The sequence below is a fragment of the Amphiura filiformis genome, chromosome 11, assembly GCF_039555335.1.
Source record: "Amphiura filiformis chromosome 11, Afil_fr2py, whole genome shotgun sequence".
NCBI classification, from domain to species: domain Eukaryota; kingdom Metazoa; phylum Echinodermata; class Ophiuroidea; order Amphilepidida; family Amphiuridae; genus Amphiura; species Amphiura filiformis.
The window spans coordinates 19722227-19748052 of record NC_092638.1 but is presented as its reverse complement, the minus strand read 5'-3'; the positions used below and the strand labels follow the sequence as shown (position 1 = coordinate 19748052).

Genomic DNA, 25826 nt, shown 5'->3' with positions numbered 1-25826 from the left:
TTGCAAAGATAATGAGTTTTTGAAAAGTATTCTATTTTTGCTTATAGTAAGAGTTTTCTGATTTCAGAAACCCGGCAATAGCTCTTCAGTGAGAGCGCCCTCTATAGTGATTTCGGCTGCTCTGCATCTGACGTTTGTTTTGGTGTAAATATTTTTGTTTATTGACAAAATTATACCATGCAGCGAGATATTGGGAGTTTCCCCTTTTCTCCAACAGTGCGGGTGAAGTTGAAGAATGCTGGGTTTAGCACAGTTGAGGATTTGACAGGTCTAAAGCCATCAGAACTTAGCAAAGGTAATTAATTATCCAGACATGCAGAGCACAGGCTCAGCCTGTCAAGCCTCAGCCACAGAGACTGAGTCATGCTCATGGCATGCTGTTGAATTCGACAGTCTCACTATATTTGGGTACACACATGCACAAACATGCAAACCTTAGTTAATACACTTATAGGCAAAATATCTAATTCTCGGTCATGAGAGCCAACATGGGTACGCACAGATATTTGCGTAACTTGAACGTACTACGCAAAACGCAAGACCACACGCTTACAGTCATGACAGTTAAGGCCAGCAGCTAGCAGGCCTAGTTTTTACTTTTAGGCATGCCCAGCCTGGGCCCGGCCCCAGCGAGGTCACGTCACACTCGGTGTGACGTGCCCTGAACTCCAAATAACTTTCGCAAGCGACAGACAAATTGTAGGTATACTAGGTGAATTCAAATTTGACATCAAATTGCATCGTTTTATATATCAAATTAAAGCCCTTGAGTAAACTAAGCCAAAACTGAAATTCCTGAAAACCTTTTTTCATAGCACTTTCCGTAGCAAAGTTACATCTTGTCAAAGATTGACTTTCATCAAAAAGATTCAGCTAGCAAAATTCCCTAAAAGCGGCATTTCGGGGTGTTTCTAGATCTTAGTCTCATGGCGATAGCAGCTTTTTTTAATGGAACTGATATCAAAAACCCAATAAAATTCCATGTGCGAATTGATTATCACCATAAAAAATCATATATTTGGGTCAAGTGAAGTATAGAAAACATATTTATGTAGGTTTCCTTCACCCACCTATTCTCGAAAAAAATTCAAATTTCTATGTAAATATGCATTGTGTTGGGGCCCCGGTCTCGGCAAATTCGCTGACTAGTAAATGTGTTAACTAAGGTTTGCCTAGGTTACCTACAAATTGCAGGAAAGTGTGCCAATTTATGCTTCCTGTCATGTGTCCTGAGTGTAATATCTATTGCACATAACATAACACAAACTTCAATATGCACTTCAAATACAGCAGACCAGCTGTTAATTATTACCAATCCTGTAGAATAACTTACATAATCTTCAATTTCATGGAATCCCGTTGCTCAGAATTGCAAATGTCATTTTTATCTGTCAAATGCGCTGTGGATGTGCTCAGAGATTTTATGATATGCTCCATAAATCACAGGTGTGAAACTGACTTTATACCACTCGCTCGCTTTCGCAGAAAAGCGAAGGCTCCGGCTACCTCGTGGCGCTGGGCATGACGTCATCATGGATGTGTACAAAATGTCCGACGGCCGCCTTATTTATATATAACCCGTTTTGTGATTGGTTGCAAAAATCTTCCAAATCGTAAGCCAATCAATGAACGCGACAGCCTTTTACGGTATGAATTTTATGTGACCCGCCAGTAAAGTACGTCTAACCTGATTGGTTTACAAAACTACTTTGATAATTGCTAAGCCAGTCAGCGTGCTCGATGCTTAACAACCTGGTTGTAGAGGTTTTCTTTTTTTAAAGAGGCGAATTCATGTGGTGATCCAGCGATCGAATATAAATTCAGCATGACTTCTGCTATCGCAGGTGCAATAACAATACATGGACACAATCAGTGACATTTACACAATATTAATGGAATAATGAATTATTTATGACATGCATGGGCTGGATTTTACGATCGAGGTAAGGTTTTCGGCCTGTCCCTGCGTGAATATCGTTAGTTTTCAGCATCAAAGATACTTGCGATCCACACTTTGATAACAGGTAACTTTTATAGGTCATAGGGTAGAAACGATAGTTGTACAATTGTACGAAAATATACATTTTGTTATAGGCCTAAAATGTTTACAAAAATATATTGGTCCACACGTTGTGCATGTATTCAGTTGTTCGACGTATATTTTAGGCATAGCATAGGGTTACGGTCCCAGGTGGTCACTCCCATTGTGGCCTGTACACCACCCGTGATACGGTAATAAAAACGCGTAAAATTAAAAGGGGTAGTTTTTTGTGGGTAGGCACGATAGTGACGATACGCGCGTATCGTGTCTAGGGTAACTCAAAAACATGAAAAATTGGAAAATAGGGTAGCAAAATTGCAATTGCTAATACGCGGAAATGAAATTTAGGGTATGAAATTTGATGCAAGGAATAAAATCCCTACCTGACCCTGTTTAGTGTGTGAAAACAGGCGCGTGTTACCGTACCGTACCTGTTTAGGGTATCGTTTTAGCCGGGGTTAAATCTTTGTTTAGGGTGCTTTTCAAAAGTTGATTTATCGCGGATGGTGTACATATGTACACTGTACAGCAGTGTTCGATTTATCTAAAAAAGTTAACTTGAAAAAGGCACATTGTGTGTTTCCGATTCCAACTGTGTAATTTTAATACGACTAAAATTTTACATGTACTTGTGCAGGTACATTTGAAAAGTTACGTGCACAGAATCAAAGTCACCTCTATATGTGCAGGCGTGCAGGTGGTAAATCGAACAATGGTGTACAGGCCACAATGGGAGTGACCCCCTGGGGTTACGGTGCAACCCGGCGGTGCAAGCACATTTGAGAATTGAACTATCCCCGTCTAGATTTAAAGTTAGACTTCAAATGCTCAAAGACTTCAAAGTCTGATTCAAATGATCGTGTTGTTCCACGAAAAGTACGCTGATGCAACGGTATGCAAAAGGGGCGATCTTTTCTTTTAGACCACCACGAATTTATCAAACTAAACTTTCGCATCAAGGTTAGGCATGTTCTTACTAGATACAAACATACCTTTTATTTCGTCGAACAAGCTTTATTTTGTTCCAAAATCCATGCTTTTATCACAATTTTTGACATAAAAGAGCTGCATGCAAAACCAGTCATTCAAGCTCTAAAATTTTCACGTAGCACGAACGAGTGATTTTGATGGGAATTTACGCTAGCGTTTCGTGCATTTTCCACAAGAGCATGCATATACCGTACTAACCATCACCATGTTTCGAACCCGTATCAATTGGGCTATTAAACTTGAGTGCTTGGCTGCATTTTTGCATTGACAACTTATTACCAGACTTTGCATTAAAATCGTGCAAGTACCGGTATCGTATTGAAACCAGTTTTCATCCATGAAGTTTTTAACGCAAAGCCTGGTAAGTTCAGGACAAGTTGTCAATGCAAAAATACAGCCCTCTATATAGTTAATTGATTATGGGTACACAAGGTCTTAGCCAGCCATAAGTCCACCCGTCATTAAGACGGGTTAATCTAATTTTAGACGGGTGGATTTAATAGATTTTACAGATGTGATAGCTCTAAAACAGATGATTTTAAGGTTATATGAACTTGAGACTAATTCAGAGTGACATATTTGACCCCAGTGACCCTTCCATGGGTATAGACGAGTTGTTTTATATTTGAGGGTCAAATTTTGGTATCTGCTTGGACGGGTGGTTTCTGATTTCTGGCTAAGACTCTGTGGGTATACAGTATGTACAGTAATGTCGGGTAATGTACACTGTGTAGGGCCTTTAAACAACTTTGGGTCAAGAAACTAGTTTAGAGTTAGAGATGGACATGAAAAACATTTTGTTTTGTCTCTAAATATCTGAAAAAAGTGGAGATACTTTATGTAAGATGGAAAATTGGGCAAATTCACAGTAATTTGGAAGCATGAGATTGGAAATTAGTTTACTTAGTAATAATTGTCTCTTTTTTCATTAAATTTGCTATATATACAGGGTTCGAATTCAGTCAATTTTTTTGCATCTATAGCTGTTTGTGCTATGCAAAACACATGTTTGTATCTAGCATACTATAGCAGTTTCCAAATTTTGCATCACAGTTATTTTGCTATGCAAGAAAAATAAATGTGTAGCATTTGCCGATGCAATATTTGTGTTTGCGTAGCGAATCTACAACTTCTGTCATTGTCATTAAATCTTGGCTATCACTGCCGCCAATAAGTATTTGCGCATCACACACATTTCCCAAACTCACCTTGTTGCTAATAAAATATCAAATATATCGTCAGCCTGCTACGCTAAATGCCTAAGTCATTCTTACATGTTTCTCATTTGTAATTTTGATTTTCTGAGTAATAAACCCATAATTCATCAAATTTCCAGCCACATTCTTCATTAACTTGTATGGAATAATTACTCAGAAAATCAAAATTGCAAATGAGAAACATGTAAGAATGACTTAGGCATTTAGCGTACCAGGCTGACGATATCCAAGAAAATACAGGTTGTATGTGTTCATCATTTATTTATCATCAATAAATTCATGTGTGTGCTGAATTTTATGCTTACAAGCCATCAGAATTCAAGGTTGTTTTCAAGAAGTCAAAATTTACGTATAATATTGCCATTGACATTTCCCTCATTAATTATTCATGAGCTAATTATCGCGAGAGAAAGTGGGTATTTTGAAACCGATGCTCAGTAAACATATAAACAATTTTTTATGCGCAGTTGGCATATACAGCTTCAGGGGGTATTGAAACTACTTGAAAACATCTCTTAGCAACGGTCAGAGGTCAGGTTTTTTTGCTGATAGCCGTTGATTTTACAGACGTAATTTTGCTATTGCAAGAGCTTGACAGATTCAGGAACCACCAAAATTACCTGGTGCTTTACATTTCTAGCTTGAGGGATATCCCCATGTGCTTTGTGTCAAAATGCCAAAAAAATGTGATGTGGAATTTGGCTCAAAAATCGTGATGCGTTGGGGAACTTTTGAGGTAAATACGACGTGGAATTAAGCTCAAATTTATGTATAGCACTTATAGCTATGCATTTCGGAAAAGTGCATAGCAGTTGATGGAAATTGCATTGCATGTTGCGATGCGATACCGTTGAATTCGACCGCTGGCTATATATATTTGTGACATTACCAAAAAAACGCTTTTCTCTCTGGATTTAGTATAGGTTGTTATTAAAATAGTGCCCCCCCTTAAGGCATTTCAATTTAAAATTGCAAATTATTGCACAAGTTGCTGCAGTGGGGCAGGATGTGGAAGGATTTTCTCAGTATCAAAACTGGAACAAAACCAACTTTTTCCACAAAACGTCATGAAATAAAATCACTCATTTTAAAACCATTTTGATTTCAACAGAAGTTGGAATTTCCAAAGAAGCAGCCTTAGAAGTGTTACAACTTGTGAAAGGAGAATTGGACCCAGTCCATAGCCACCAATCCAGCATGCCTACTACATCTAAGTCTACCACTACCAGCCAAAGACTGGCTCCCAGTCAGCAATCAAAGACAGGGAGTACATTGACTGCACTGGATATGTTAAGACAGGAGAAATCTCATCAACCAATTGTGACATTTTGTCAAGACTTGGATGAGATGTTGGGAGGTGGGGTACAACTTGGGAAAATCACAGAACTTTGTGGGGCACCAGGAGTTGGCAAAACACAAATTTGGTGAGTGATTTGTGTCAATATGAGTTTTTATGAAATTGAACTAATTTAGGAGCATGTGTGTCAGATGTGGAATGATGGAATCACAGTATAAAAACATCAAATACAGGGTTCGGTTTTTGCCGGCAAAAACCTGTTTTTGCCAGTTTTTGCCCGGTTTAAACCGGCAAAAATGGCAAAAACTGGCAAAAACTCACATATAGTTACTCAAATATTAAAAAGTAACACAGAAAGCTCATAAACATTAGCATACAACCTTTAATGAATCATTCAACATATTTTTTGTCTCATAAGTCCTTAAAATGAAAAAGTTTTAAATTTGATATACGCCACATTTGGGTCATGCACTTGAGCAATGAAAATGCATACCTTTAATTTCTTTATATGTTACTTATAATTACAAAATCTGGCCTTGTTACACTCAGAAAATTATTTTTGTAACTTAATAATTTGTTTTGAGATGAAAAAACTGAACTATAAATCACTTTTTTAGTTTTTGCCATTTTTGCCGGCAAAAACTGTTTTTTGCTAAGCGGTTTTAACTGCAGTTAAAACCGTGGTTTTTTTCCACCTGTGGCAAAAACTGTGAACCCTGATCAAATACTATATGTTGCTTTGCTAATCCTAATGCTTGCAATAAAAAAAAAATGATGTTATTTCTTTAATGGTGTTTTTGTACTCCTAGTTGGAACTTTTTATTTATTTAAAGGGGCATTTAAGTGATCCACAGCCTCATCCCCCACTTTTCCCAAAAAAAAGTTGAGATTTTTACACCACTGGATACCTCTGGCTACATAATGTTTATGTACCAAATATTTTTGCAGATTAATTCGTTTAGCAAAAATATCGCCAAATTTGAATTTCGTTCTGGTGCACCAGAAAGAAATTACAACACATTGTCTATGGAGCAGTGTAATACACATAATCATGCATAACTCGCAAACGCAAAATCGGAATCAACTGAAATTTTGGAAATAAGCTTTTTTAGTGGATATCTACTGAAAAATGTCATAAAAAGAGGATGCTAGGATCACGAAATCCTCCTTTAAATTATGTTGCTGCAAATTATGTACTACATTTACATTTGGTGAGCCAACAACATTTTTATGAAATTTATTGGTGGAGGTAATGATAAGTTTTGACTCATTAACCTTAAAATCAACAACAGTGACTTACTGGCCTTTATTTTAGCTGCACAGGGTACTCAACTTACTCTTACAGATCTATGCAGATGTTCCACCTCCAACACCACCACTTAGCTGTGGTTAGTCTGGCTGTCACCAAAAACTCACTGTTTTAATCCACCTGTCCAAAAACCTCTTGTTCTTGACAATTTCACCAAAAGACCTTTTTCAACAGTACAGTCACTTATTTACCATTTTTATCATCCCATAACTTTTTCCTAATCCATGAAGAAATAAATTCATGAAGTATATAACTTACTAAAACCATATATCAAACAAAAACAGCTTTAAGATGATGATATATCGGCACTAGTGTGCATTGTGCAATAACATTTCTAACATTTTTTCTCCATTAGCATGCAATTATGTGTGGATGTTCAAATTCCACAGTGTTTTGGTGGAGTTGGTGGTGAAGCTGTTTACATAGATACTGAAGGGAGCTTTATTGCACATAGGGTAGCTGACATGGCAAAAGCTGCTGTACAACACTGCACATGTATATCTGCCTCATCGCAAAGTACAGGTAATGCATTAGGGTCTATCATTTTCTTCGGAAGGGGGTCCCAAATTTACAAAAAGTTGGTGTCAATAAAATTGCGACCCCCTATTTCGGCAACAAAAAACACACTATCTGTGGTCATCTTGTGATTCCCTACATTTTGTTCATCAAAAAGTTTATGACCCCCACAGGGCTATTTTTCTGTCCAAAAATGTATGACCCCCCAGTATATTTGGGATTCTCCCCCCCCCCCTTTCCAAAGAAAATGATATCCCCCTTTTATTTCTATTTCCAATTTGCTGCCATAAGTATAACACTCTCAAAACTTTTGTGAGCATTAGCTATGAATCCTTTATGAAACTTCTACTTGAAACTTCTACACCTTCATGTATGAGAAGGATATCAGTGGCAAAGTTCAAATCCAAGGTATCAAAACAGGTTGTATTACATGGTTCTAAGCATCAAGTCAACTACTAAAATGTAAACTTAGATGTGATGATACGTGACACGGTCAACAGTGGTCATAAGAGTTTGTTTTGTTTTATTTTGGCTATTAGTCTGCAACTGTGATACAATTCTCAAAAGTGATAAATGCTTCTTGCCTTTTCCATTGTCAAGTTTTTGTCACTAACATTGTTGCTAGTGCTAGCAGTGGATGTTTTTGTTTTTTTCATTGTATTGTTGTATTTTTTTATCTACAGAAGAACAAGAGGCTTTATCAACATTCACAGTGAACCATATTCTCTCTGGTATCCATGTATTCCGTTGTCATAACTACACTGAACTTATAGCACTAGTCAACTTATTACCAGACTTTGTTACAGAAAAGAATAAGGTAGGTATATCAAAAACTATTGAGGAAGTTCAAAGGGTATTCTCTGAGTGCTCAGAGCATTTTACACATACTCACTTTAATAGTCATATAAACTGCTAAAAAAGTGAAAAAAGACAAACAAATTTAAATAACATTGAGTAAGAAAAGCAAAAAACACACACAAAATCACAGGGTCTTACATCACAGAGTTTTCAATTCAAAAGTCTACATCACAGAATTTTCAATTCAAAAGTCTTGTTTACTGTGACAAGGAAAACTGTTTCATCATCAAAATGTTAAAAAGTTTAAACTGACTTGAAATTGGAATTGAAAATCCAATTAACCTTGAAATTTTGACATGTGACACACATCCTCATCAGAAGAAGTCCTAATGTTGTGATTCATTATTTTGTTCTATTGGTGACCGTTGGTCAAATCTGTGTGTTGTGTAAAGGATGGGTGTTTTTTATGCCTCCACCGCGAGGCATACTGTTTTTGCAATGTCCGTGCTTCCGTCCTTCCTTCTGTCTCTCCGTCCGTCTTTCCGTCCGGATGCTATATCTCGGGCATGGATGGACGGATTGACTTCATATTTTCAGGATAGGTGGGTCATGGTCAAAAACTCTGGCTGCTTTTTTTTGGTGAGATTCAAGGTCATATACTGAGGTTAAAGGTCATTTGAGGTCAGGGGGCCCATTTTCCTTATTTACCTCTTTTCTCGGAGACTAGGGGTCACACGTTCCTCAAACTTAGTGGGTGGGTGCGTCTTGACCTCAGACAGAACAAGTTTGTATTGGTTAGTGGGTCATGGTCTCCTGAGGTCATGCAGGGGTCATTTGAGGTCAAATTAGCAAAAATAGTCATATGGCCATGAAACCTGGTAGGTACGGTCAACATTTAGAGCCAAATTTTTGGAAGGTCATTTTGGGGTCATCTGGGGTCACCCAGGGGTCATCTGAGGTCAAATTAGTAAAAACTGTTGTATGGGCATGAAACTTGGTGGGTACAATCAACATTTAGAGCCTAATGTTTGGAAGGTCATTTTGGGGTCATCCAGGGTCACCCAGGGGTCATCTGAGGTCAAATTAGTAAAAACTGTCGTATGGGCATGAAATTTGGTGGGTACAGTTAATATTTAGAGCCACATTTTTGGAATGTCATTTCGGTGTCATCCGAGGTCATCCAGGGGTCATCTGAGGTCAAATTAGTAAAAACTGTCGTATGGGCATGAAATTTGGTGGGTACAGTTAATATTTAAAGTCAAATTTTTGGAATGTCATTTCGGGGTCATCCGAGGTCATCCAGGGGTCATCTGAGGTCAAATTAGTAAAATCTGTTGTATGGGCATGAAACTTGGTGCGTACAGTCAACATTTGGAGCCAAATTTTTGGAAGTTCATTTTGGGGTCACCAGGGGTCATCTGAGGTCAAATTAGTAAAATCTATCTTATGGGCATGAAACTTGGTGGGTACAGTCAACATTTAGAGCCAAATTTTTGGAAGGCCATTTTGGGGTCACCAGGGGTCATCTGAGGTCAAATTGATAAAAACTCATATGGGCAAATTTGGTGGGTACAGTCAACATTTAGGCTTGAAGCTTGTATCAACTTGTGAGTGCCACATCACTCGCTTTGGTGGAGGCATCACGGTCGACGCTTTGCGTCGAAAACCGCGAGAACCGCGGTCCATCTAGTTTTTCTATTATTCAAGTATCATCAGTAATTCTCTTTCACTCGCTTTGGTGGAGGCATCACGGTCGACACTGCGTCGAAAACCGCGACATCCGAGAACCGCGGTCCATCTAGTTTTTCTATTATTCAAGTATCATCAGTAATTCTCTTTCACTGTCATGTTGGGCTATTCCAGTTGAAATCCATACATCCCCTGTGGAAAACATTACCTTATACATCGCCTTATACATACGTCAACATTTAGAGCCAAATTTTTGGAAGGCCATTTTGGGGTCACCAGGGGTCATCTGAGGTCAAATTGATAAAAACTCATATGGGCAAATTTGGTGGGTACAGTCAACATTTAGGCTTGAAGCTTGTATCAACTTGTGAGTGCCACATCACTCGCTTTGGTGGAGGCATCACGGTCGAACCGCGGTCCATCTAGTTTTTCTATTATTCAAGTATCATCAGTAATTCTCTTTCACTCGCTTTGGTGGAGGCATCACGGTCGACACTTTGCGTCGAAAACCGCGACATCCGAGAACCGCGGTCCATCTAGTTTTTCTATTATTCAAGTATCATCAGTAATTCTCTTTCACTGTCATGTTGGGCTATTCCAGTTGAAATCCATACATCCCCTGTGGAAAACATTACCTTATACATCGCCCACACGGGGAGTATGAATTTCAAATGGGATTACCTGAATGAGTGACTCCATTTGAAATATACACCCCCTGTGTGTGAGCAACATGTCTTCCATAGGGGGTGTATAGATTTCAACTGGATTGGCCTGTTACTTTTGAGTTGTGATTCTCCCATGACTTTACTGCATTAGAGCAACCTATTTTTGGGACACTACAAAAGAGAAGTGTGTTTTTCATTTCAGGTGCATTTGATAGTAATAGACAGTATTGCATTCCATTTTCGTCATGATTTTGATGATATGTCTTTGAGGACAAGACTACTCAATGGCTTGGCACAGAATCTGATCAGGATAGCTACTCATCAGAACTTAGCGGTAAGTTAGTACCCCTGGGTTTATTGGGAGTGAGGGGGTTGTTCATATCTTTTGAGGGGGTGAGGACCTTACAGATGATTACATATGTGTGTGGTGTTTGCATCCGCAGTCAAACTGGAGTATGCATATTATACACATACCAACTGTGGAGCCTTATTGCAACCATAGAGCTCCATGGTTGGAGATAGCTTAAAACAAGAATTTGTCTTTAAAAAAGACAAGTTCACGGATCAGGTGTATAGTACATGTACTTTGAGCTACTTTGGTCTAACATTCAATACCGGTATTCATATCTAACCTACTCTGCACTTATTCGACAAAAATTAAATAAGTGATATGAGGCTTAATAATGATACCTGCGTCTTGACTCTGGAAAACAATATTTTTTAAAAACCTCATTTTGTATTTAGGTTTTTAGCCACCTCGAGCCACCTACAGGATCTCGTTTTGCATTTAGGTCTTTATTATGTTGCAAAGTAGCAAAACTTTCTTTATATATGGCCCAATTCGTGCCTGGAAAAGGCTATCCCCTCTTACAACCTATCAACAGGTCTGATTTCTATAATGAGGTGTCACCGGGTTTGCAAGAGATAATAATACCAAATCTAACCACCATGAAATTTACCACATCACGATCAAGCTCACATTGGGCGCCCATTCCTTTTTAAAGGAATTTTTATTAAGTCACCTACGGTACTAAGAAACAAATTTGGCTATAACTACGAAGAAAATTGTATCTTATCACAAGTAAACAAAATAATTACACAGCTTGCTCTTGCTAGCTTTTGTCAGGGTCATATGTATGAACACCAATATTATACAGGTTTATAGGCCTGTAACACATGGGTTATTACAAGAGTCAATAAACATTAGCTAACATTCAATTAACTATAGAGTATAGATAATGGACTTAGTTTTGTGCAATGTAGTAATTTTCTGAAGTAAATCGCTTGCTGCACAGTTTTCTATACAGAATATGTTTACTTTGTAATCAGGCCTGGCCATGAACCCTGCTAGTTTTGATTAACCAATCAGATGTGTATTGTCAGCATGTGAAAGGCTAACAAATTCCTACTCCTGGACAGACTCTTTTCCGGGTTAGGGCTAATTAGTATAAGTTGTCATGTGTGGCAAGATTAGATAAAGGCATACAAACTAGGGTATTCAAGGGATATTTGGAATAATTTCCTAGACTCTTACCCACAAGGCTGGTGGGCTACATACCTATTCATGACACAGGATATGTAAGGGATAAACTGTGCATATGAGATGTGGGGGAAAGTGGCATCATTTCACTGCCATGAAAAAATGATGTCTTTGACCTATAGAGGGGGTATTAATAGCACCCCAGTTTGTGACACAAACACACAGTAGTTTGTTTATGTAGGGGTGTGTGTGTGAAAAACTGCATGGTTTAGTGGGTGGAATGTGTGTGAAACACAAACACCATGGTTGGAAACAACTCACTTGGCGAGTATTAGGGGTGGGTGGGGTGGGCATATTGGGTACATTTTGTACTACATGTAGACACTGTCAAAAATCAGTATTTGCATCTCAGTGAATTCTTCATATTTTTCTTGCCATTACCACATTTATCAGTTATCACAACAGAAGTGCTCCTTGAACAATACTGGGAGCCATGTGGAGACTTGACATCTTGGTCATCTGATATTATCATTGCATTTGAAAAAAAAGGAAACAAACAAGTACTCATACCCACAAACACCCCCACACGAACGTTCAGCTAACAGACTTATACAAACTTGTACTAACAAGACTAGTTCTTTGATATTGACATCCAGGTTGTCTTGACCAATCAAATGACCACCAAAGTAGGAGGACATAATGGACACTCTCATCTAGTACCTGCATTAGGAGAAAGCTGGGGTCATGCAAGCACCATTAGGTTAATATTGTTCTGGAGAAATAGTCAGCGGTAAGTCTAGAATTAGTCCATGTTATATAATTATGTGATGTTCATCAAGATAAAAACCAGCAAGTTTTCTTCTAAAGTTTAAAACTTTTGATCCAAACACAAGAAATTATTCCTACCTTCATTCATTAGTGAGAGTGCAGACTGTGATGTATATCATCAGGTCGTGACAGATCTTGGACAGAGACCATGGATATTTTGAACAAGGCATCAAGGAGGCAGTGCAAATCGGAGTAAACCAGCCATCTTTCAACAGGATGAAAGATGGAGAGCTATCTGAAAATTTTGATGTTAGAATAATTTCTTGTGTGTGGATCAAAAGTTTTAAACTTCATTCTGTATGCCAACACAGATGAACTTTCATGAAGTTTTCTTCTTTGACATGTTTGAGTGGCAAATGTGGCCCTCTTTTACATTATCAGCTGAATGTTGGATTTTTCAACTATCACTAAGGACCAAAATGTAGATGATAACATGATTATGGAACTGCTTCCTTTTGAATTTCACTTTGCCACACAGTTCTCTGCAAAACTTACAGCTAGCTTATAATTCTCAAGATTATTATCATAACTAATCAGTAATTTATAGTAAATATTGTTTACTTTCCCAGGTATGCAACTTTATACAAATCACCAAGCAAGCAAGAAATGACTGTACCATATGATATCACAGTAAGTAGAAAATGAAGTCACACACACAACTATACCGTAAAACCCCGTCTACAAGCATATAGAGTGTTCCCTTACCAGAAAAGCAGGCCTGCACTTAGCCTGCGCCTAGCCTGCATGGACTGCGAAAAATGCAGGGTAAATTTTAACCTGCCTTAAGCCTGCAATAGAGCCAAATATGTAAATTAGGCACGCTAAGTTAGGCTGCAAAATTCGCATATACAGGTTAAAATTAGACTGCATATATTTAGCCTGCATATTTTATCCTGCAAAATTAGCCTGCAATTTTTAGCCTGTATACTTTTAGCCTGCTGCTAAATTAACCTGCAAATCAATATTAACCTGCGCTAGGCCTGCAATATAGCCGAAATATTTAAATTAGGTTTTAGCCTGTCTAATTAGCATAAATTTAACAGGCTAATTTGGGATCTAAATTAACCTGTTTTTACTGCACATAGCAGTCTAAAAAGCAGGTTGTGAGAGCTAAAATATAGACCAAAATTTGCCTGGAAAATGTGTCCCCTTGCTTCACACTGCAAATAACAACTTTCACATTGTATGCCAATGATTTAATTTAATTATTAAGTAAGTTTTGCTGTTTAAGCCGTGCGCATCTTTCGAGTAATTTTTACTAAAATTATCTATTTTAGCTGCCATTTTGGACCATAGGGCAACTATTTTGGATTTTGTATTAGCTGAATAAACATATAACTGGACACCAAAATCGCCACCATCGGCCTGAGAATGCCGTTCAAATGTAGACTAATATTCGACATTTTGACCGCCATTTTGAATTTCTGGGCATAGGGCAGCCATTTTGGATTTTTATAAACTACATGTAAATAAATGACTGTTTCATGTCCGCAAACATATACCTACACCCAAATCACGACCATCGGCCAGAGAGCGCCGTTCAAATAAGTTAGAATAATTCTCGGCATTTTTGCGGCCATTTTGGGTTTTTTTCTTGTATAAGGCAGCCATTTTGGATTTTGATAAACTATGTAAATGACTTTTTCATCTCCACATACATATTCATAGACACTCAAATCACCACCATCGGCCTGAAAAAGCCGTTCAAATAAGTTTGCCTAAAATTCGCCATTTTGGCCGCCATTTTGAATTTTGGAACATAAGGAAGCCATTTTGGATTTCGTAAACTGTCTAAATGACTTTCTCATGTCCATAAACATATATTTAGACACCAACATCACCACCATTGGCCTTTAGAATACATTTTTAGTAATTTTGACCCCGGAAAAAAGCACTTTGGGCAAATTTTGAAATAAAGGGACTACGGAGCGTGTTCTATGCAAAATTTCAGGCTAGAACCGTATCAAACATAAAGTGAACACTATTTCCCATCCGCGCGTGAATGAGAGGCTGACTAATAGAGTAGAACATAAATACTGATGTTCCGACGATATATTATGCCCCCAATAGCTTCCTTACCATACACTAAACTATTACCCTAATTCAAGTTAAACTGCCAACATTAAAACCTTAAGAAGTATATTGCATTTACATCAATATCATAAATTTATATTTTTAAGCTTACCATATATCTTATACATGTGCATCCATGTAGCATTAACACTTTGTAACCAGGCCTTGCACCAGGGGCAACTCTCAGAGATTCCATGTTCCATTCTCCCGCACAGCTTTACTGCAAGGCTCTTTCTTCCCGACACTATCCGTCAGTGGAATGCCTTGCCCCAGGAAGTTGTTGAGTCGCCAACCCTAGACGTCTTCAAGTCCAGAGTGTGTGGCGTCTCCTTCACCTAACCAGTCCACTTCCAGTCATCTTTTTAAGCTGCACAATGCCACAATCACCTTGTATATAGGATCAGCACTCTTTGTCTGCACTTACTTGAATGCACCACAACTAATGTGCGAGTATACTCCAGCAGAGGTTTCTGCACAGTATCGGAAGATGATGATGATGATGATTAAAATTAGCTACATGGATTACATACATTGTTAGTTGTCAAGTAACAGTCTAACAGTGAAAACACAAGGCATAAATAAAGCTGAAAACATCAAAAAACGAGGAGCCCACATCATCTCTGCATTTTACAGAATTCAAAATGGCAGTTGGAAATATTTCCCATCATGCACCTAAAGCAGTCTAAAATTTAACCTGTAAAATTATTAACCTGCTAATCATTATAACAGCTGGTCACAACAATTTAACCTGCAAAAACATTAACCTGCTTTTTGCTAAAACCAGGTTATGATTTAACCTGCACAAAATTAACCTGCATGTTTGTAGATAACAGTTTAAAAGTTAACCTGCAAAAACATGTTGGTCAGTTTTTGTTACAAAGCAGGCTAAAATTTAACCTGTGTTTATAAAAACCATGCTAAGCGCAACCTTACGAGGTTAAAATAAACCTGCTTTTCAAACACAGGCTAGCTGCAGGTTAATTACATGCTAAATTAGCCTGCTTTTTTGGTAAGGGTTTTTTATAAAAGCTTAATTAATTCGAAGCAAGCGTTAATATACCAATACAATAGATCGGTCTTAAAATAATACTTGTTTATATATGCTTGGATCCGTAATTTATTTGCTCAAACTCCATAATGGCGACTGGATTAATGTAGCTTTCATCAGAAGCACACTATATGCTTGATGTAGACAGGGTTTTACGGTAGTCCATTTGGCTTTCTCAAGACAGTATAGCATCTGTATGTGATACACATGCGATCAAAGGTGGTTCATCTGTAGGGCACAATGTTGCATGAAGTAAAAAAAGCGCAGTGATTTTTAGTGCACAACGCACAGGCATAACGCCTCTCTTTTGTTAGTCTGTTTGTTGTACCTGCCCAAACTGTCAAACTTTTCCAGTATCCACTGTAATGATTTATGTTACTTCATAGATGAAACTAGCAGGTACACACTTGTTGTGCTCTTGGTGATACAAAAGTATTGTTGTAATGGGTGCAAATATTGAGGCCTGATGTTATCCAGGTTTATGCATCACTCAGATTCATATGCTCATAATTTTGAAGGAAAGTTATTAACCATGCAAATTTGCATAGGGTAAAATTGACAAATCCCCTCACTTTTACTCAATCAATATCGGGTGTTGGCATCTGAAGATATCATATTTTCCTCATCACCCCCACCCCATTGACATGGTTCATTTAATATGAGAGAAAACATAACACAGCCTCATCCCTAATGGTGGTATGCCATCCATACTGGTGTGCGAACCATTGCCTTACACATTTTCACTTCTAATTTCTAAAGCGATGGAATGGGCTATTCCATTTAAAATCCACACTCCCCATGTGGAAGATTTTGGAAATATCTTCCACAGGGGAGTATGAATTCAAATGGAATGAACGCATTAGCAGCTTTGTTTGAAACTCACACTCCCTCAGTGGAAGATTCAGGTTGAATCTTAATCAGAGGGTGTATGAAATTCTAATGGGGCTGCCTAAAGTGTTTGTTCTATTTGAAATTCATACTCCCTCTGTGGAAGATATTTCTAAAATCTTCATCAAGGGTAGTGTGGATTTTAAATGGAATAGCCCAATTAGATTGTTTTTGTGATATACCTCAGCGTTAGGTACAAAACACCATATGAACAAATCAGACAACCATCTGTCAAAATGTCATAATTGTCTTTGGTTCATATCACATCTGCATATGTGATGCAGCACATCAAAAGGGGGACTTTGCAGGTGAAGTCATATTTTAAGTTCAGTATTTCTACTTTGAAAGCATTTTGCTAGCTTTAAAATGAGCAAATGACTATACGCACGGCCGCCGTGACCCAAACAGAAGAATTCTATATGTCCGGCGAACGTTGATGGCGGTAGAAGTAGGCCTACGTCCCAAGTTAATTTATCGATCATGGCGATGTTTTTGAAAACATTTTTGGGGAAATTAGATCAAATTAGAAACAGTTCCTAAGCTTACAAGGTCAAGTCAAAAGGTTAAATTTCATCATACCCCAGAAGAGGTCAGATGATTGGCACGTGTTCATGGCAAATTTTGTTGACTTTCTAGTGGGTTTGAAAGTGGCGATTTTTGAACTAATTTTTTTGGAATTACTCTCATAATATCTAATTAATGGAGCTGAGCGGTGAGTTACATTGAGCACGCGGTGAATAAAGGTAGTTTGTTGTACATAAAAATGTTTAGTTTAATGGGATTTGATGGCTACCTTGTGCAAAAAGTGAGTGAACTCTCAAAATTACCCTCCTCAGGCACTTCAAAGTGCCGCAAACATATCCACACCAGGTATCCACACAACACCACCCAAAAAAAAAAAAAAAAAAACATCACCAGATATTTAATATATATTTAATGTAGGCCTAAATATGCTTCCTTTGCCTTAAAATGACACCACATTTGCTCAAATTAATCAAGCCATTCATCATATTTCTATTATTTTATAAGTGGAAAAGCATCCCAGATTCTTAATATTTTCCTTATTTGTTTCTGTCCATTTTAATCTATATCTTGAAAAGCATTTTCCCACAAAGTCCCTCTTTTGATGTGCTGCATCACATTTTTTGGACTAATACTTTTGTTTGTGTGTATTTGTTTGATGTGTTAACATTGTTGTACAGAAAGACTCACTATGTTTTCCAATTGTCTTTTCAGCTGAGTGGTGTGAGAACAGTAACTCAGATTTCAAGTAAATCCAACATCTCTACATCAGATCATGCCTCTGAAGATGGTGATACCAATCCCAGGAAACGGTTAAGGGTTGGTGACGACGAGTCAAGATGATATTGTGAAGCAGTATAATATGGACTTGTGATGTGAGCAAACAAATTGTCTTGTTAGGCAGAATCCAAAGAGATTAAACTTGGAGCGAGGGCTTAGATGCTGCCATATGTATGTGTCGCTCATGGAGGAGAAAATACTGTACCTCGGATGGTTTGTTTGTTTAAATGGTCACTCTGTGTGGAGACACACTTGGTTCCTGATGAAATGCTCAAGCCAGGTTAAAAAGCCTATAAGCATACTGGCCTATAGGGAAAAAAGAGAGAAACCGGTTTGAAGATAAATATCAAGAAAAAGACAGCCACTCCCGACAATCAAGTCAGCCTCTGGGTCAAGAGAAAGGAAACTTGTAATGATCTGAGTTGATGCTATAGATGTATGACAACAGCAAACCTTTAATGCTCATGTTTAAGACCCCCCCATTATCTGCTTCACTTAAATAATGCCAGAGATGTACGTTTTTTTTTTTATGACTAACAAGTCAATTGCATTTTGCATGGTACTCAACCAGACCTGCCAACTGTCCCTCATTTTGAGGGACTCCCTCATTTGGGGTTTACCAAAGTGAAAATGAGGGCCAGTCCTGTTTTCTAAAAAATTCAGTGATGACAAATTTAAATGTAAGAACAGCAGAACATGATGAAAATGTAACTTTCAAATTTGCTATAGCATTCTCTTTAGTCTATTGTGATAAATTCAGACCTGCAAAACCTTCTCTGAATTCTGGAAGTATTCCACACCTCAAGTCTTTAAATTTGTCAGTACCTGGTTTGTGTACATGTACAAGGTTTTGGTCTCAATGTCCTTCATTCTGACTTCGTTAGGTTGGCAGGTCTGTACTATATGGAATCCTAAGCTTTCCCAATCAAATTTTATGCTTTGCCAGCCATTTAATGTTCTTGCCCCGGGGGATATGCCACTCCAATCCTTACTATATCCTTAGACATGGGTCCCTATTTTTGTGTTGGAAAATCCTTAGACATGGGTCCGTTTTTGTCATAAACCCCTTTTATATGATGAGAAAATCTCAATCTTTTCAGGGAAATGGGTCTATATGAAGAGCTTATTTCCAAACTGTGTTAAGTCCACAAGCCCATGTGTCTCATTTACTTGTGTGATACAATCTATTATTTACCATAACAATGCGGCATAGCAATATGCAGACTATTGTTCTCATTTGGGACACAAAGGCCCACACACTGCAGTATTATACTGTGCATTTGCTTTGTAATAGTGCAGCCAACTAAAATTATAATACCTATAGCATTGCAATATTGCACAGGAAAATCAGATACATGGGTTTGTGGACTTAACACGGTTTGAAATAAGCTCTTCATATTTCAAAAGAAATCCTTAGACATGGGTCTATATTTTTGAGAAAATCCTTAGAAATGCGTACCTATCCACGGTCAAATGGACCTTGGAAATGGCCGGTTTCAAGTCTGGAGCCTCGCACCCTGGTTTTTGCCCAATTGACAGGTTCCACAATGTCGAAATTCCTATCAAAATTAGATTTACAGACCAGAGATACATGGATGATAAATTTCTTGCTGTAGGAAACAGTAAAATGTCCCAATCATCTCGGCCCCTCTCATACAGCGTTCGAAATAGGGCCGGTCAGCCGGCCATTGGCCTGTAACTTTTTGGCCTTGCCGGTAACTTTTCTGACTGGCATCTAGTTGGCGGCCCGGCTGGCCTGTAACTTTTTAAGGTCAAGCCCGGCTGGCCTGTAGTTTTTTGAGGCATATTTCGAACACTGCTCTCATAGCTGTATCGTCCTGGTTCTGTCATTAATCCCACAAGTTGGTATTTTTTTAATCCTGGTACTGCTTAATTATCTTGACTCGCATGAAAATTTGAACCTTTAGTACAAACTGTATAATGCATGACAAAATTTTTGTCTTGTAAACATAGTCCTTTTCAGTTACATTGTAAATATTGTAAGAAAGATGAATATATTTTTTTCCTATTATTTTAAAGATTCAGTTATGATACAATAAACTTCAAATAAAAGCTTACAGTGTATAATAGTTTATGTGTCTTGTATTTCTCTGTACTGTTAAAATATACGGTCCACAACTTATAAGTTCCCCCCTAATACTTTTTAGAATAAGTCAAAAAATGTTTCACGAAATGTAAAAAGATATGTATAGCCCTAATTGTTTTACACATGTGGACCAATTTATAGCGTCCACACGGCATTGCTTTCAGTCACAATGGTTAATTGTGTAAGAAAAGAGGCTATTTTAAAAAGTTGCACCTGAGTCCATAGCAGTCAGGATTTCTTTTAAGGGTAGAGCGAGGTATTGTTGGTCGAAGCAACCTAAAAATCGATTTTCATTATCTAGATCAATATATTATTGAAAATTAACACCTTGATGTTTTACAAAAGTTCTTTCTACAAATCGTATACTCTGCAAATTTGCTTAATTTATTGTTGTTAATTAGTTATGTACGTTTTACAAAAGTGTTGTTGTTTCAGCCCTCTTCTAGCGTAACTCAAGAACCGCAGCACCTATAAAAGTATATCTGTGATATTTTAATTCTTCTATACGCTCGCTATGAATTGAGCAATGCAATTTTTGCCAAAGCTCACTACCATTCGTAAGATGCTGTGAACTACCAAATCACAACAGTTTAAAATAATTAATAACCTTAAACACATGAATAGACCTGGCCTTCTGTATTGTTTGAGAGCTGACTCCTATGGACTCAGATGCAACTTTTAACACAGTTTAAAACAGTCTCTTTTTTTTACATAATGAACCATTGTGAGTGAACGCAATGACGTGTGACGCTATAATTTGGTCCATATGTGTAAAACAAATACAGCTACCCATACCTGTTTACACGTTTGCATTTTGTCAAGTATCTTTCGATTTATTTTAATAAAAATTCCTTTAAAAAAGGAATGTGGCGCCAATGTGAACTTGGGCGTGATATGGTGAATTCCATGGTGTGTAGATTTGGTATTATAATGATTTTTCTAGGGAAGAGTAGAAGATGATCAAATGCAAGAGAAATGTGTTTGATTGGGGAAGGTGTTCTGACAATCCAAATATAAACTTAGTCCACCTCAAATGACCTGTAACAATTTGTGATTGACATTACTTAATTCACCTCGGATGACTTTGATATGACATTCAACATTTTCAAGCGCTTACACCAATCATATATCCATAACAATTTAACTCTTACAACTTCCTGTCAACTCTCTAATTTAAAACTTTAAATTTCAGTCTGTTTGCCTTTTCTGTCTTGTGCCATTTAGTACACTACAGTTTGTTACAATATAATTAAGATAAGCAAACATTGCTGGATAGATAACAGGATTTAGTTATTTACTTAATCCAATCATGGAGTAACCGCTATATAGATTCTATGGTAATTAGCAAACAAAAGCCATCAGTTTAAGAAAGCTCGTTAATTGATTTTAACACTATGGACCATAAGAGTCTCATCCCAATGGCATAGTCCAATAACCTCAATTACATAATCATAGTGCAAAATTTGACCTCAAGTTGCAGAGTATGAGTTTGTGTACAAAGGATGAATGTACAAATGTATTAGGGTTTAAGAACTGTTCCCATGATAGATGAGCATGTTGTGGACCCTAGTGTGTGGTCAAATGTCACCGTCTATCGGGTTCTAAGGCACACGGTAAACTGGTTGAACGCATACAAAGGTCAGGATTTATTTGGTGTTTTTATAAATCCTAATTTTGTATTTTAAACAAAGAATATCGCTCACCATTTTATCCGTGCATATCAGAAAACAATAATAAAATAAAATCCAAGCAAATTGTGGTTTTATTTCTGAGCTGGGCATAATTTTAGCAAAACAATTGCGAAGGCAATCTAGCAAGAGTGAAATTAGAAGCCGTTCACAACTTCATGCCTATATTGTGGCCCCTCCGTAGAGGGCGCCACAAAAAGTATTTAGGGGGAACTTATAAGTTGTGGACCCTAAATAATAGTATTCGGTTTGAAATAGGAAAGCTCATGAAGAATGTTATTTACCACAACTCATGGTAAAAAACAGTGGCGTAGATTTCTTTTTGACATTGGGGGGGATGGGGTTGGAAAAAATTCTTGAAGTATAGTGAAAGCAGCACCTTTTGGCGACAGAATAAGTTAATGGTACAAATGCTCGCGAAAATGTTGCTATTTTTAAGCTAAACTGATGAAATATGGTGCAAAAGTGGAATAAATGCGCGCGAAAATTTGTACTTTTGGGGCTAAAATGGGCAAATATGAGGTTAATTTGGTCAGAAACTTATATTCAGGCGTCAACATTGGGGGGATGATTGTATGGAACATCCCCCCCTGGCAAAATATTGGGGGGGATAAATCCCCCCATCCCCCCCGGGATCTACGCCTATGGTAAAAAACACAAATGCATCAACTCGAGATTTACACCAATTGTAGCATCAAAAAGTCAAGACAGTGGTCTCAACGTGGTGATTTTGCTGTTCACGCATGGAGATCGACCGACCATCACAACGTGTACCCACAAGATGGCGGCATATGACGTCACGCTGACGGCCTCTATAGGCAAATATTATTCAGTTTTTGTTACTTCGCACGTAAAAGAAGTTGCAAGTTGCGCTTGCATAAATTCACAATGCACAACTAGCATAGATGCTGCACCCAGGCCCGTGCGCAGGATTTCATTTGGGGGTGCTGATTTTGAAAAAGTGGACCTTTTTCCAAGGGGGGGGGGGGCAATTTTGTGTCCAAAAAGCGCAAAACACCTGATTTATTTGCTCGCTACGCTCGCAAATTGTGAACTTTTGGGGCTTTTTGTATACTTTTCGTCGCACACCCTGCACCCCCCTCTGAGCTGCGTTCGGGCCTGGCTGTACCTAATTGCGTTCATGCCACTCTATACATGATGCCAACTATAAACCGAACAAATTTGAACAGCATCCCTGTCATCAGTGAAAAATGTTTGAAACTTTAAACGAGGTTCATTGAACTCTTTCAGATATGGTTCAGCTCAGTTGCGCTGAAAATGAATGCATTGCCGTGGCCTGATTCCAAACGGTGGCTGTGCCGATTTAGTTATAGCTGGGGCCAAAAATCTGCAGTGAAAATAACATAAAATACCGGTAGGCCTTGGGTTTTTAGTGTCTTTTTATCTAACTGGGCAGGGAAGTGAGCTGGGAGAGGGGTAAAAGGCAAAACGCTCCGATAGTGTTTTTGATTTTGTTCAGAGAATGCCACTCCTTCCTGGCAAGTTGGCACCACCTATAATTTATTTTAAAACAAACAAAATTGCAATAAATTAGTCTCGAAATCGGCCACTATATGGTGGTGTGCGCCCTTAAATTTTTCCTGACCACAGGCTGCAAGTAGCCATTTGGAATTTGCCGCGGACACTCCAAGCAAGTGAAGCAGAAAGAAAAGGTAATGTAAGCTTAACTTTGCTTAAGTTTATGAAGCATGACCTGCAGACCTGTTTAATTGTTCGTTTGATTATTTGATTTTCATATTCTTGATGAGTCGATGCCAGGCTTTTTGGATTGAAGGCTTTTCAGCTGGAGTCCGAATTTAAAGCTTGGGTAGTAAGCTTAAAGCCCGGTGGGGTCACTCCCTGGCAGGGGGGACGCATAGGACCGTTACCACAAGTACAAATTACCCCCTTTTGCAGTCGATTTCAAGGACAAATCATTAAATTTCCCCCCTTTTTTACTCCAAAACAAGGACAAAATGGTACTTTGAAACACCCCTATTTTTTAGATTCCGAGGACACATTTGCAATTTTGACCCTATTTCAACATTTCAAGGAAGGGATTTTTAGGGCTATGAATGGTTTTTTTTTCAGTAATTAACAAGGGCATCACAGAATTCAAGTAGTACCCCTCGCATATAAATCAGAACCGAGAACAATATTGATCACGGGATGAGTACAAAGTAGGAAACCAAATTTATTCCTGTGATTTTTTTTATCTGGCCACGAGATCAGGAGAAAATAATAAGAACCCCTTTTTCAATTTCGCAGACATTTGTGCAATAAAACACCCCTATTTTTCTAATTTCATGCCCTAAAAATTACCCCTTTTTCCTTGATTTTGGTAACGATCGTGCGGTCAGTATTGCAAGTTGAGTGACCCCACCGGGGCTTAAAGTCATTCAAATCAGACATAGGAAGCAGCATATTATATTACAAATAGCAATCAGGTATGAATGGTGCACTATCGATTTGCTAAGCTTCTTATCTATTGAGCTTGGCTGGTTATCGAACCACCGTTATCGCGACTTCTAAGCAGAATGACATCATTTTTACCCACAAAGCATTGTGGCTGTGACCATAAACAATCCAAGGAAAACAATTTACTTAGGCCGTATAAAATTAATGTTTTGGTTCTCGTCCCCTCCCTCCTCAATTTCTGGGATTTGTCAGATTTTTTTTTTTTATAGATTTTTCAATTATTTTAGACTTTGGAATGATTTATGAATTTTTGATACATATAAATAAGTTTATTAGAGAACAAGGACCACTTCCAAGTCTATTTGTGATACTCTAGTGGATTTATACAAAAAAAAAACAAAAAAAAAAAAAAAAAAAGTGCCTCATCGTTTCCTCGAGCACTGTTGGAGAAGACCGAAAACTACAGACAATGCTGATTTTACACTGAAAAAAAAAAAAACACCTCCCTCCCTCATCAAATCAAAAAAATCCTCTGGACGAGAACCAAAATATTAATTTTATACGGCCTTACGGTAATTTTATAACAGCAATATATCTTATGGCCAAGCTTGGCGGATCATAGAAACAACATTGCCAGTCTTGGAAAACCAATTTCCAAACCATTTCCATTGGTTTAAAAGTCCCGTAGACACCCGTACGTACTAATCATGATCAGAGAAAATACATAAATTCACCGTAACTTTGGAAGGAATCAAGGAAATGAGGGAATTCGATCAGGTTTTCGCTAGTAAATCAACTTGAACTCGGAAACACAATGACGCAATCGAAGATCATGTGACTGATGCAAAAGGGCACTAAATACCATCCATTTCGGTACGGGTCACCTGGGGGGGTCTGTTTAAATTAAATTGTAAAATAGATGATCGATATTGTCGCATAACGATCATAAATATCAAAGGCCGTGTTTGAGGGACTGCACTGATTAAAGCCATTCAAGTGATGACTCGCGTAACCCTATTGAGTGGATTAGGATTTTTCTGTAGAACCTCCTTCTATAATACCTACCATGGTTTGAAAAAGTGAAGAGCAAAAAAAAAGAAGGTTATTAGGTGGTACCAACATAAAAACACAATTTTTATGTAAAATTCAATTTCATTCACAATTTTTCATCTTTTTTTTTATAATTCTCCCCTTTTTTCTGTCACCCTGGGTATAAAATAGTCTATTGTTAATTTTTTTTGTCTCCAACGTCTTCAGTCTACCGACGGCCTTACATGAACCGACGGCCATGACAAGTGGGGGGCACCAACCCCTTGCCCCCCCACCCCTGGCTATGCCACTGCTACTGACCCCCCCTCCAAAGACTCTCCAAAATGAGGGCAGCATGGTTAGGGTTACAGGGATGGGTATTTGAGTCAGTAAACCGACACATTGCGAGCCCTGCATTGCCTTAATTTACCTTTTATTTACTT

General features: G+C 38.0%; 1 protein-coding gene across 1 annotated transcript; it reads left to right on the top strand.

The window, feature by feature from the left end:
• Positions 1–118: 118 nt before the first annotated feature.
• On the top strand, positions 119–20255 carry LOC140164509 (DNA repair protein RAD51 homolog 3-like). Its single transcript, XM_072187804.1, has 8 exons — positions 119–295; positions 5360–5672; positions 7210–7376; positions 8054–8187; positions 10725–10856; positions 12659–12792; positions 13400–13460; positions 18076–20255. The coding sequence occupies exons 1-8, from the start codon at positions 178–180 to the stop codon at positions 18202–18204; spliced, it is 1188 nt and encodes a 395-aa protein (XP_072043905.1). The 5' UTR covers positions 119–177; the 3' UTR covers positions 18205–20255.
• The last annotated feature ends 5571 nt before the right edge of the window (positions 20256–25826 follow it).

Excerpts from the sequence above, each read along its gene's own strand:
- LOC140164509 (XM_072187804.1), top strand. The coding sequence starts at position 178 with ATGCAGCGAGATATTGGGAGTTTCCCCTTTTCTCCAACAGTGCGGGTG. Across the intron at positions 296-5,359 it reads GCCATCAGAACTTAGCAAAG|AAGTTGGAATTTCCAAAGAA; the intron begins GTAATTAATTAT and ends TGATTTCAACAG. Across the intron at positions 10,857-12,658 it reads CTACTCATCAGAACTTAGCG|GTTGTCTTGACCAATCAAAT; the intron begins GTAAGTTAGTAC and ends ATTGACATCCAG.